At 43.1% G+C, this 14,145-nt stretch overlaps 2 protein-coding genes and 1 long non-coding RNA gene across 3 annotated transcripts in view; all 3 read right to left on the bottom strand.

The window, feature by feature from the left end:
- LOC132580508 (uncharacterized) overlaps positions 1–14,145 on the bottom strand; it is a 205,055-nt gene that overhangs the window by 79,673 nt on the left and 111,237 nt on the right. The gene's annotated exons all lie outside the window — the stretch shown is intronic.
- The window catches only part of LOC132580506 (epididymal secretory protein 4-like), a 137,837-nt gene that overhangs the window by 79,552 nt on the left and 44,140 nt on the right, over positions 1–14,145 (bottom strand). The window lies entirely within an intron of this gene.
- LOC132580507 (epididymal secretory protein 4-like) overlaps positions 2,631–14,145 on the bottom strand; it is a 112,712-nt gene continuing 101,197 nt past the window's right edge. The window contains exons 6-7 of the mRNA XM_060251348.1: positions 3,429–3,457; positions 2,631–2,796 (exon numbers count right to left, since the gene is read on the bottom strand). Of these exons, the coding sequence (XP_060107331.1) occupies positions 3,444–3,457 (14 nt within the window). The 3' untranslated portion in view covers positions 2,631–2,796; positions 3,429–3,443. The remainder of the gene's footprint in view (positions 2,797–3,428; positions 3,458–14,145) is intronic.

The raw sequence follows: 14,145 nt of genomic DNA, 5'->3' as shown, positions 1-14,145 counted from the left end.
GGTGGTCCCAGTCCCCCTGCACAATACGGCCCAGTGCTTCTTTCGTAGTGCGCACCATCCGCTCGGCTTGGCCGTTGGTGGCCGGATGAAAGGGGGCGGACCGGATGTGTTGTATCAGGTATCTCTGTATGAACCCCCGGAATTTCCGGGATGTGAAGGCTGTCCCGTTGTCCGAAACAATGGTGTCTGGAATGCCGTGTGTGCTCAGGACCCTGCATAGCGCCCGGATCGCCGCCGCCATCGAGGTTGAAGCTACTGGGATAACTTCCAACCACTTGGTGTATGCGTCCACCAAGATGAAGAATATTTGGCCCTGAAAGTCGATGTGTAGTCTAGACCACAGCTTCCTGTGTGCTTCCCAGCGTTGAGCGGGGGCGCTGGGCGGTTCAGGTCGGGACTCCTGGCATGCTTTGCACCTCCGGATCCACCCCTTTATTTCCTCGTCCATCCCCGGCCACCATACATAGCTGCGTGCTAAAGCCTTCATCCGTACATTCCCCGGATGTGTTTCATGAAGGGCCCCCAGCACTTGTTTCCGCAGCCGGGGGGGGGGGACCACCACCCTGCTCCCCCATAGCAGACATCCCTTGTTGGCTGATAGTTCTTCCTTGCGTGTTGTGTATGCCTTGAACTCATCGCCCTGTTTTCCCTCTGGCCAGCCCCTCACCACCCAGTCGACGACCCGTGCGAGTACGACATCTCGCCCCGTGGCTTTCGCTACCTCTCACACACATTCACTCACTGGGAAGAGCCATGTGGTTCTGCCTGTTTTTCTCTCCCCCCCCCAAACTTTGGTCTCCCTGAGATTAAAAGGCACACACACATTCTAAAACATGAGCAGTTTGCAAGCTTCTAAAGATTAAAGGGTACATCATGGCTGTTGGGGAAGAGCCTGCAAAACCAGGGGACCGCCTGCCTTAACACACTAATTATGGGAATGAAAGGAACTGAAGGCCAACCAGAGTCCTTCACAGCAGTGTCTCTAGCCATTCAGAGATCTAAGAAAAACCTGAACTGGAACTGTTTCAGATTTTACTCTCCTGGAACAATACATTCTTTCGTTTGAAGAATTCTCTGAAGAAGAAGACGACGAAGAATTGCAGATTTATACCTCACCCTTCTCTCTGAATCAGAGACACAGAGCATCTTACAATTTCTTTTATCTTCTCCCCCCCACAACAGACACCCTGTGAGGTGGGTGGCGCTCTCACAGCAGCTGCCCTTTCAAGGACAACCTCTGCGATAGCTATGGCTAACTCAAGGCCATTCCAGCAGGTGCAAGTGGAGGAGTGGGGAATCAAACCCGGTTCTCCCAGATAAGAGTTCATGCACTTAACCACTACACCAGACTGGCTCCAAACTGGCACCACTCTGCTCCTTTATACTAAGAGTTTGCCATACAAAGAGTACATGTATGTGGGGTAGGGAGAATAATTTTTGTAAAGTTCTGAAAGAGTGAAAAGAAAACAGGTAAATTTTAAGAGGAGACAGAAGACAATATGTGACTTGGGATGGTTGAAACAGGGAGAACAGTGTTGGTACTAATCTATGTGGGTGACATGTAAGCATACTCTGCTCTGCTCCTTGAGTTTACGTATGTGGTGAACGTATTTATTAAGCATATTCTTTAGGTGCCCAGACCTGGATGACCCAGGTCAGCTCATTCGCTTAACTCTTGGAAGCTAAGCAGGCTTAACTCTGGTTAGTACTTGGTTGGGAGACCACCAAAGAAGCTCAGGGTTGCTATGCAGAGGCAGGCAATGACAAGCCATCTCTTGCTATTGACTGCTAGTTGATGGCACTTTTCACCAGCATTGACTATGTAGCACTTATAAACTTTACTCAGGTCAAAAAGGGAAGGTTTACAGGTTTGTTGGCCACCATCACTGTTCCTTATTGGCAGAAAGGAGAGCAGAAAGAAAGAACCCTTGCAGATTTCATTCTGGTGTAGTGGCGTATTTTACAACATACACAAGGACTCAGCAGAGAAATACTTTTTGGGCCTTTTTATTCATTTGGCAGAGGCCAAGCCTTCAATACAGGAAACTGAATCAGAAGATTTGGCAGATTGCAGTGAGGGTCATCTGGACTATAATGCCAATAATGTGGTTGTGCATTCCTTGAAAATTCCTCCAAATCCTGATTTCCCTGTTAAAGGACAAATGGGATTGTGAAAGAGACTTTTGCTGGTGTGCTTAATAAGAGGAAAAATGCAACACAATGTCTTTTCATATTTCTTCAAATTAAAGCCATGTACACAAAGATTACTGCACATAAAGTGCTTCCTTGGAATCTAATTATGGATTTATCAAGAAAAGGTCAGAAATGGGCAGCAGACAGATTTCCACCAATGTGGATTGGCCACCATTACAGACCATCCCATACATTGTGCAGCAGGCAAACAGTGCTGCCTGTGCTGGAAAGTGGCTCTTAACTTCCATCTTAAGACTCTACCATGTGCAGACTGGGAGTCTCTCCATCATGACTAGAGACATCTATTTTGTTCCCCTCTTTCTTGTTTGTTCTGTTTAATTTTATAAGGAACATCCAGCTTTGTGAAAGGCTTTGGAGGACTTAAACGTTGCACATTTTTTCTTATCTTTTGCTCTTTTGATGTTGTTTTTGGAATATTTCTGCAACTACGTATATTTCTTGGAATGGTTAAATTTGCAGATGTTGGTAAGTGCAGCACTTTAGAATCTCAAATTCGAACTCAGAATGAGTGTTCTTCTGATCCCACCCCTGGAAAGGGGAAGGCTTCTCCTCTGTGCCCAGCCAGGAAGGGTCCAGAACACACTGCAAAGGGAACAGCAGCCCTGGCTTTGAGTCTTTTGCAATTGAGGTGGTGAAATTAGCCCCCAGGGTCTGCCAGAAACATAGTCCAGATTGCACGGCCTCAGTGCCAACTTCACTTTCCAGCCTAGGAACTCCTGTCTCCTGGGAGAGTGCCACCCCCAGCTCGCCCTTGCAGTAGCTTGCTTTTGCCAGCTGAGCAAAGTGGGTCTCTTGTCACTGACACAGGAAGAACTATTGAATTTCTTCATTGCTGCAATCCTAAACACATCTATCTGAGCTGAGAGAAAGCAGGAGGCATTATTTCTGTATAGACCTGAATAAGATTGTGCTGGAAGCCCCTTCAGGAACCTCACGGTAGGCTTAGAACATACTGTAGCAGTTTCCCCCCAGTGCAATTTTTCATTCCCAGTTCCTTGATGAGAACTGTTTTTCAAAATGGGCCTGAATGTTACATTTCAAACTTACAAAAATCATGTCCAATTATGCTTCCAAAAGGTCCCCAGATTTCTACATTGCCATTTTCCCCACTGCATGTGGTAGAAAGCAAGTCTGATGGCTGCCTGTTGTCACTGGTTTTTATGACCTCAGATCCCCTCCCACCAACACACAGCCTTTCAATTCTGGGAACTTACCTATACTTAGTAACATTATGGGCATGACTCTGTGAAAGGAAAGAGATCTGGTCACCATAGCAAGAGATGTAGGATTAGACCCAGCAAATAGAAGCCCATAATTGTCTGCTGATCTACAATATGTTCCTATCATCCCACTGCAGAAAGCTTCATCTGCAGATGTCAGCAAAAAAATCACCACAGGAGTAAGCTAAGCTGTTTTTTTTCAATCAATTGGTAACTCACAATCAGATACCCTTCCAAGTGTGTGTAAAGAAACAAGAGAAAATGGCTTTGGGGAGATATTAAGAACCACCCATCACAGGACTTGGATAACAGGTGAAATGGTTGGGATGCAGGACAGGAAATGAGTCTCTGTCTTTTTCCAGACAATCTTGTCCAAAATTTGGACTCAGAGGATGTGTTCCTCATTTCAGGATCTGCAAGGACAGAGATGTATTAAACTCAGGGTCAACTTGTACCTGACATGCCACAAACCAAGACTCCAGCTCCGATGATTTCCACCAATGCCAGCCTACTGTGAACCTGCCTGCCAACAGAGGAGGTCCTGTAGCACAGCCTGTTTCTTACTGCACTGGAAGAAGGGACATGTGGCTCTAGGGTAGCTTTCTATGCTTCATTTCAGTATTGTATCTTGATATTCCTGGTCTTCATCCTTGGCTATCTTTTTTCTTCTTGTTGTTTTTATGAAAGATATGTATTTAAACTTGAATACTAACACACATACAAATTCAAATACCAGTAACAATGACCATAAAAGAAAAATGACTTATATACAAGTAGGGAAACACTGAGTACATAAATGTGTATTTATGTAGGCATGTAAATATGTATGTAGAAAAAGCAAAAAAGAAAAGAAAAGAAAAAGGAGGGGGAGAGAAAGGTGAGGGAAGGAAGAGAAAACTATATGAAATCTTATGACACATTTCACTAATCGGGTTCTGCATTAAGAGGTTGGTGTAAGTAATCAGAAAAAGATCATTTTTGGATATGAAGGATTAGTAGGAAAAATGTTATTATCCATTAAGTAGTGCACCATGAGTTGCCACATTTCTTGAAATGATTTCTGATATAGTTCTAAGTTAGGAATAAGAGAACAACTAGAAATCTTACTATATAAATAAAATTCCCAATGTTTGTATTGCCAGTTGATTATTGTTGGAGAAGAGGGGTCACACCATTTTTGGGTGATGAGAATGTGTGTGATTGCTAGGAGGTAAGAAATTAATTTAGTTTTAGTTTTGTCCCCAGAAGGGTGGGCCCAATTAAAGAGTAATGCAATCTCTTGGCGAATAGGAATTTTACATTGAATAATTACATAGATTTGATGAAATATCTGAGTCCAAAAAGATTGAATTTGTGGACAATGCCACCAACAGTGCATGAAATTGGCTACTGAACCACATTTTCCCCAGGAGGTTGGTGTACTTTCTACTTACCCGCTTACTAAACTCTGCAATCATATACTGCACAATGGGAAAACCTTATTACCATTCCAAAAGATAATAAAGATATAGAAGATCCTGCCTCATATCACCTATTGCTCTTTTAAATTGTGATGAATTTTTTTTGCTAAAATCCTTGCAAACCATCAATAAAATATCATTTCACATTATATTGAACTGGATCAAACTGGTTTCATTCCCAATAGAACTATGATGGACAACATTAGGCGAACATTAAATATTATCATTCATTGCAGGCAAAACCAAAAATAATCTATATTAGTTTCAATTGATTTAGAGAAAGCTTTTGACAGTGTCAAACTACCCTCCTTACTAAATCTGTTATCTCATATGAAATTTGGTCCAAATTTTTAAAGAGCAATCCGTACTCTATACCACCCCTTCTGCCAAATTTTATGCTAATAATTTCCTTACTAATTCTATCCCTTTAGGTACAGGCACCAGACAGTGATGCCCTTACTCTTTGCTTTAGTGATAGAACCCCTTGCTTTTCTTCTCCAGAATGAACCTCACGTTTCTGGAATAAAGATAGGTAATCACCCATACTGTCAGTCTATATGCAGATGCCTTAATTATATTTTTATCAGATCCTGAAATCTCTTTAGCTAAACTTCATGGCATTTTTCAATTATTTCAAAATATCTCTGGACTTAAAGTCAACCTAAATAAGTCCTTCATAGTGCCAATCTGGACCTCCCTTTCACTTAAAAAATGTATCATACAGAAACAATCTTATAAATGGAAAAATACCCCTTGGAGGTGTCTTGGGATAATTATCCCTCCTAATCTAAAAGATGTATTATCCCATAACTTCTCATCTTTGCTTCAAGAATGCCAACAGAAAATGAAACTTTGGACTTCCCAAGGGTTTTTCTGGGCTGACAGGCTAAACATGATTAAAAGTTTTCTATTTCTAACATTTCTATTTTTATTTTGGGCCCTTCTGATTGATATCAATAATAAATCACTCAATTTCTGGCAGAGGTCTTTTAATCGGTATTTTTGGCCTTATCCTTGGCTATCTCAGGGTCAAACTAAATTATATGTTTTAGTTGCTGGTCAGGTGTGAATGGACCACCTTGCTTTCCCCCACAGCAACACAACAGCTGCAGGGAATGTCATTTTTTAAATGGGCAGGAACTCAATTCAGCTCAGAAGTGCAATGTGGGGGGGAGGGGAGGAGGGGTTTGTGCCTCTCCACCCTTACTTTAGTGAATCAAAATGCTCTGGCATGGAGTTGTTTCCATAAAACTGGAACTGTACGCTGGCTATTTCTTTCACACGCAGCTCCAAAGTCATGTAACTAGCATGGGGGGAGGGTTAAGGCAGGAGCCCATCCTCCTCCCATGTTGCAGTTGAGAGCAGTCTGGGGCTCTCTTGTGTTTTTAAAATAACATTCCTCACAACTGCTGGGTAGCTGCTGGAAAGGAAGCTGTGTCCATGGAACCAGTGTGTGGGAGTAGGCCAAGTAGGCAGCCGCCTTGGGCACCACCTGGCCTAGGGGTGCCATGAGGTGCCTTTCTCCTGATGTGCTATGCCTGTTGCCTTCCCAGCTTCGCCGTTCTGAGGACACCAGAGGGTGGGTTGAGTACAAGATGGGGGTGAATTAGCCTAGTTAACCAGATTACTTCACATCGTTCTTCATATGGCCAAGAGAATCTATACTCATGTCATGGGTGTGTATTTCCCTCAGACAACTGGGTATAACTTCAACAAGTAATTTGTCTTACCTGCTAGCCTTGCAGCGGTTATTTGGTTCACATTAAATCCCACAGATGCAGCGATGTCCTTGAATTTTGCTTTCACGTCATCTGATGCCTCTCGTGTTCTGCCTTGAGGCCCAAGGAAAGAGTCTTGTTGTAAATAATGATGAGGGTAGAAGGACCGACCAACAGTCTTTGGATTTGAACCCCTTCATCTACTCAAGATCCCTTGTTGAGTCCTCCCTGCTCAGTTGGCTGGCAGTGGAAGTTAGGAGGGGTTAAGAACTGGACACTCATAAAGCTCACTTGATAAGCCAGGATACAACCAAACTACATGCAGATTCAAGTACCAAAGCCCTGCATACTTTTTTTTTTTAAAGAAACACTTCTTCAGTTCAATGCTCACATCTCAGTTCCAAAATCTGCCTCTTATAAATCCTTTTCCTTTCCTTTTTTAACATGAGGGGCACATTTGGTTGTAAACTAGCTAGTCCTCTAGGGTATACGAATGTTCACTTTAGCATCCCTCCTCATACAAATAATCTGAAGCATCCAAGGGAAATCAAAATAACTGGGAATACACCTGGCCACTCTCTTGATCTATATCTTGATACTCATCTGTGCACTCATTGGATTTTGCCAAATGTTAAAAGCAAAGGGAATCTGCAGCCTGTCCTCAGACAAACCTTCTGTGTAATTCTGAATGAAGTCAAAACAGTTTAAATGATGCTAGCAAAATTCCTAATATGTGTGTATGTGTGCCATTAGACTATATATGGGTGTATCTGTGTATCCTGTTATAAACTCTTTGGGTGAAAAGCATGATTTTTAACAATCAAAACATTTTTAAAAAATGGGTCATAGAATTTTCAAGAATTTTCATCTACATCCAAAACATATCATCTCATCCACTGCCAGCATGCCAAGTTTCATTCAGGACACTTACCTAAGAGAAACATGGAAAAGGTATCTTCATTTATAACATGCATAAAGTGGTAATTATCATAATCTACATCCATCATGTGTATGACTTCAGGGGAATCTGAAAGAGAAAACAGCAATTACAAACAGAAATCTCACTTCTCTCTATACAGTTTCCTGAATTTCTCAGAAAGCAGTCCATCCCTAAACAACTCAGTAAACAGAGGGCAGGAAGCAATATAAACAGAATCCAAGACCAAACCATTTTTGTTTTTTCATTGAGAACAATTAAGGAACATTCAAACACTTTTTTCAAAGCATAAACTCCAGAAATAGACCATTCCCCCAGATTAAACAACAATCTCACAGCTATCATCTCTTCTTGAGTGTGCTTCTCGAGTTCAAATGCATAAGATGCTGGGACCCCATATATATTTTTAGCATGTTGAAACATATATATGCTTATCTGCCTCAAGGTTGTGGTTTTTGTTGCTGTTGTCTCCTTTTTGATTCTGTCACCATTGGTAAGCAATTGATGGACTGAGACTGGCACTAAGGGAATTAAATTGGTTTAGTATTGACACCCATATTTTCCATGGTCATCTCTGATCCAAGAGGGTTAAGAAACAGTGCAAAAGTCTGCCAAACCTATTGACCAGAGGGAAAAAAAAGGAGGCCTATGCACTCCACAAATTGCAATACCTCTTCCAAGCTGACTTCATCTCCCTGAAAAAATATCTTATTTCTCTCCATTTTATAGGTGACACATACTTACCAGTAATAGTGAATACACCACGCTGGTCTGTGTGCACCCCATTAATTTCAGATGTCTTACATTCTCCATCACTGAGGGAAGAAAAGGAAAAATAAAATGTTTCCATTCCACATGGAGATGATTCTGCTGCTGCAACTGCAGAGGCATCCCCCATGGCAATGACTAGCAACATGGAAGTTTTCCCCACACTTTTCTTGCCTCAACCTTCTGTGACTGCACCTCTCCCCCACTGCTGGAGGGTTTTTCCAGGCTTTTAAAAAAATGGGCCACAGAAATATCACTGTGACCAGAAACTGGTTTTTAAAGGATCTTGTTTGCTGCACGAAAGAGGCAAAGTGACTTGCAGCCCTGGAGCAGATAGTGTAAAATCCAATGGAAGCCCCGCGGAGAAGAGGAGAGTAAGAGCGGCATAAGGCTAGTGGGGAATTGGTCTGTGTGAAGGAATGTTCTCACAAGACCCACCTCCTTGTGTCCCAGGAGCCTGGCAAAGCCTCACAGCTTTCCCAGTTCTGTTTCCTCCTGGCATGTAGTAACTCCTGCCATCAAGAAATCTGGAAGACTCCCCTGCTAGATGGACTTGTGCATTTAACGTCTGTATCTGCGTTGTGTTTAAAGACTCTGCCTAGTTGCCTCATATCCTGCTTTGCTCCTGCTATCTAGCACAGAGACCATCAATCACAGTTTTCACACAAGATGGGAGAGCTCACTAGCCCTCTCCTCTTTTCCTCTCTTCAGGAAGCAGGGCTGAATATGCACAGTGTTTACAGGAATTATGCTTTGAGCATTCATAACATATTTGTTTAATTACCAAACTTTAAAACATGCATGGCCTGTAAAGCAGCAGGGTGAACAAGGATAAAATGAAATGGCGAAAACACACAGACCTCAAAATCCTATATACATTTTTCCTAATGATGTTCTTGCTAGGAAAAGCTAATAATAACAAATTTATTTATTAATTCGTTCATTTAGTAGCCACCTTTTGTGGCCACCTTTCTCCCTATGTGCTTCCAGTCACCATCCTGTCTTTAGGCCTCCAGTCACCATCCTGAACACATGGGACCATCCATTGTCTATAGCCAAGCTCTATGCTACAGTTGCATCTGTTTTGATTCTTCAAACAGAGATTCTCACCTGCAGGGTCAACAACAAACATTCTTGGAATTACAATACCCACCTGGTGCAGTTAGGGTTGCCAAGTCCAATTCAAGAAATATCTGGGGACTTTGGGGGTGGAGCCAAGAGACATTGGGGGCAGAGCCAGGAGCAAGTGTGTGATAAGCAGAATTGAACTCCAAGGGAGTTCTGGCCATCACATTTAAAGGGACAGCACACCTTTTAAAATGCCTTCCTTCCATAGAAAATCATGAAAGATAGGGGCACCTTCTTTTGGGGCTCGTAGAATTGGACCCCCTGGTCCAATCCTTTTGAAACTTGGGAGGTATTTTGGGGAGAGGCACTAGATGCTATACTGAAAATTTGGCACCTCTGCCTCAAAAAACAGCCCCCCCCGAGCCCCTAATACCCGCAGATCAATTCCCCATCATTCCCTATGGGAATTGTTCATGGAGGTGCATAATGGCTGTGGGGGAGAGGCTTCCCCCGCTGGACAGCTGGCTGGGGGAGGGGGGAAGCCTGTAAAACCGGGGGATCCCCCGCTGGGACCTGGGGATTGGGAAGCCTGGGTGCAGTAAGGAAACAGATCAATAGAGCCAGAATGGTACCAAGGGATATCCTGCTACAAGACTGGCTCAAACAAAACAACACCACTGGGGGCGGGAGGGTCACATACAGTTCTCAGCTCAAACACCCTTCCATTCCATATGGGACAAACAGTCCCTACTAAGAGGAAAATTTGGAAATAAATCTAACATTAAAAACCACAATACTCAAAAGCCAGTGGGAGAAAGTTTTAATCTTCTAGGTCATTCCATTGCAGGCCTAAGGCTGGCAGTCCTAAAAAACCCCAAACCACAAAATACATACATACACGCACACCAAAGAGCAATTGGAATGCAAGATTGCTGAATTCACAATTTCAGAATAACAGATTCACAGGGTAGTACTGGAGATAGGATTCTTAGGGTGAGAACAGATGGGTGTTTAAAGCTGCCTGGGGGACAGGAGGCAGGCGGACCAAAAAAGCATGTCCACATGTGCACATCTGCCTGCTGTCCCCATCCTGCCCCGGTCCCATCCCAGGCTGGCCGGAGCCAGCTCAAAAAGGTACTACTTTCAAAGTGGTTCCTTTTCACTGCAGCGCCTCTGAGGCGTCTCCCGGCCATCTGGAAAACCAGGAGGTGCCCGGAGAGCGCTGGGGGAGCCGCAAGCGGGATGCAGGAGCATTCCAGACACTCCCCAGCTGCCCAAGGCCCACCCCTTCCTGCAGCGCTGTTTGGAAGCTCCGGGGCGCTCTTGTTCAGACCGGCTTTGTTCGGGGCAGCTGCAAACCGCCCCAAACCGGCTGTCTGTTACCAGCCTTATCTTACTAAAGATGCTAGTTTTCTGCCCCCAATAGGGTTTCCAAGTCTGACTCAGAAGATATTTTTGGTACATTGGGAGTGCAGCCAGGAGACTTTGGGGGTGGAGCCAGGAGCAAGGTTTTGACAAGCACAATTGAACTCCACAGGGAGTTCTGGCCATCACATTTAAAGGGACCACTCTCCTTTTAAATGCACACCCTCCTTTGGAAATAATGAAAGATGGGGGGAACCTTCTTTTGAGGTTCATAGAATTGGACCTCCTGGTCCAGTCTTTTTGAAACTTGGTCTTTTTTTTTAAAGGAGAGGTGCCAGATGCTATGTGGAAAGTTTGGAGCCTGTGCCTCAAAAACGAGCCCTCCCAGAGCCCCAGATACCCATGGATCAATTCTCCCTTATACCCTATTGGGACCATTCTCCATAGGGTATAATGGAATGCCTAGCAGACATTCAACTCCCTCCTTCACTTTCTGATAACCCTGAAGTGGGGTAGGGCCTCCAAACCAGGGGATCCCCTACCCCCAAGTGGGGATTGTCAACCCTACTCCCCAAGCACTTTCCCTCTGCACTAGTCAAGCTGATCCCAATATGCATGTATCTCTGAAGCCTTTACAAGCATTCGTTTCCACATTCCTCCCACCTTCTGAATGAGATAAAAAAAACTCATAGATCTCCATTCCTGCTGGAGCTTGATGAAGGGAGCTTTGACTCTGCAAAACTTAAACTCTGAATCTCTTCCTGGTCTCTCCAGTGCTTCTGGATTTAAATCTCACCTTTCTATTGCAGACCAACACAGCTACTCTCTGAAACTTTCTCCCATGTGGAACTCAGGGTGGCTTATAATGTAAATGCAATGAGTATAAAAAAACCAAGCTAAAAACAATATAAATAAAAGAACAATTAGAAAAACACATAAAAGGTCACACTTTGTAAACTCCAGTTAGTCCTGCCAATAGATTAAGAAATCAGTCATATATGGTTCTAAATACAACTGACTTCAGTTGCTTCTTGAAGACTGAAAGTGATGGGCCCAGGGGCACCTCCTTGGTGAGGTTTTCCTAGAATTGCTGCTGCCCAGGCCTGGGTGGGGTTTCCCTCCACTTTTGAAGGCTTCAGCCCATTGCCCTCTTCTGGATGATGTCATAGTGTTGATACCTAGTCCAATACAAAATGTGTAGCACCATAGACAAGAATAATAATTCTTATCTTCAGAAAGATCACAGCAAAACAGGGAAAAACACAGAAAACAGTGAATAAAGGATACTACCATACAGCTACCAAATATTTTCAGAACATTCACAAATCAAGCATATTTACTAGAAAAATGTAAAAGGAGAATAGTTTGAGTACCAAATTTAGTTCAGCTCTCCTTCAATCATGCTTACTTCTTAATTGTGCAATGCAACCCTCTAGGATGGAAAACATGGCTAGTCGGTTTGTCCTTCCAGCACATGTACAGACCTTATGAGCAGATTGCACTTTACAAAGGAAGTTAATGATCACACTAACAAAAGGGAACTTACTGAATGAAGCGTATCTTGAAAACCAGATCTCCTGCATCAGAAGGCTCCAATACCTCATCAATGGTGAGGACATCCTCTGGCTCTATGTTTTTCAGCACATATTGAATGGGATACCATGTCCCAGCAAGCTAGAAAGAAGAGCTCAAGATCAGCTTGTTATTCAAGAAAGCAATCTGATCTATGATACAAGCAGGAGTGCACTTGGAAACTGAAATGATCTTCAGGGGAAATGATCACAATGGCTGCTGGGCATGCTTTCAATTAAGTCCTGATGGTGAGGAGGCAGGATGCCTACAAATCCCTCCTCCCCTATCTATTCTGAGGCTGAGCAACTGCAGCAGGCCAAACTAGCAGCCTAATATCTTCTTCCTAATCTGTCTAGTATCAAGCCATCAAAGACTGGATCCTGGGCCCCATTGAGCTCCAAATTGTGAGCACTCTGGCTTCCTATGGATATGGAGCAAGTTCTGAAAACCCCCACAACCTGTGCCTTGGCCCCACTTGTCAGGCCTGCTTGCTCTCTTTCCAGCACTGATCTTAAGAGCTGAGATTCAGTTAACATTCCTGACTTGAGAGTGAAGTATGGCAGAGGGGCTAAGGAAGAGGCAGCCTTCCAGGGCAGGGGACCCACCAAGTATTGAACTTCAGCAGCCATTTCTGGTAGTGCATAAGAGACAGAGACACACACACAAAATGGTTATGGGCCCATCTTCAAGTATTGAACTTCAGCAGCCATTTCTGGTAGTGCATAAGAGACAGAGACACACACACAAAATGGTTATGGGCCCATCTTCCATTGGCTTTATTTATTTATTTAAAACATATCTTAGCCACCTTATGGCAACTCCAGAACGTAATTAACAAAATGTTTGCTGTGCTACAACTTAATGATACTGGGCCCCTACCAACCAAAAGTATCTCCAGAAGTTTCCCATCCACTTGAACATGATTTATTTGGCAACATATGATGTAGGAGTTGGTAGCAGAATGTATCTGTATTCCTCTTCCTTCCAGTTTTTCATTTATTGATTGAAGAAGAGGAAACTGATGAAGAGGAGGAAGAGGAGGAGATTGGATTCATGGATTGTGTTGAGACTGTCCATGTTCTTCTCCAGTGTCCTCTCTATTGGGTGTTCCACTGGGATCTTTTATATCCCATATTAGCCCAAATTTTAGAGACCTCTGATGATTTTAAGGTTCTTTTTTTGTTTGATAATTCTGATTTGGAAATAACTGAATTAGTAGCAAAGTTTCTTTATAGAACTATGGTTACTCATCCTGATAAGTAGTACTATTTATCAGGTTTTACTATGTCGCTACTTTGTTTTTATTTTGTAATCCTAATTTTATTCTGTATGGATTTTTTACTGTCCTAATCTGTAACCTGACTGACTCTCTCTATTTTATATTTTTATATATACCAATAAAGGTTTTTGAGTATGGATTTATAGCCTGCCCTTTATTACCCAAAGGAGTCTCAGAGTGGTTTACAATCTCCTTTCCCTTCCTCTCCCCACAACAGATACCCTGTGAGGTAGTTGGAGTTTGGAGAGCTCTCCCAGAACTGCTCTTGAGCAGAACAGCTCTGTGAGAACTTGTGACTGACTCAAGGTCACATCAGCAGGTGCATATGAAGGAGTGGGGAATCAAATCCAGTTCTTCTAGATTAGAGTCTGTGCACTTAACCACTGCTTCAAACAAACAAAACCGAACAGTTTCTTGTCCTGGTGTGTGTGTGTGTTTATTTTAATATATAGAACCCATCACTATGGCCCTAACCTTGATGACACAGGCTAGCTGATTTTGTCATCATCAGAAGTTAAAAAGGGAATGTTCCTGGTTAGTATTG

Source organism: Heteronotia binoei, chromosome 12 (assembly GCF_032191835.1).
Source record: "Heteronotia binoei isolate CCM8104 ecotype False Entrance Well chromosome 12, APGP_CSIRO_Hbin_v1, whole genome shotgun sequence".
NCBI classification, from domain to species: Eukaryota; Metazoa; Chordata; class Lepidosauria; order Squamata; family Gekkonidae; genus Heteronotia; species Heteronotia binoei.
The sequence above is the reverse complement of the archived record's forward strand: the minus strand, read 5'-3'. Positions and strand labels throughout refer to the sequence as shown.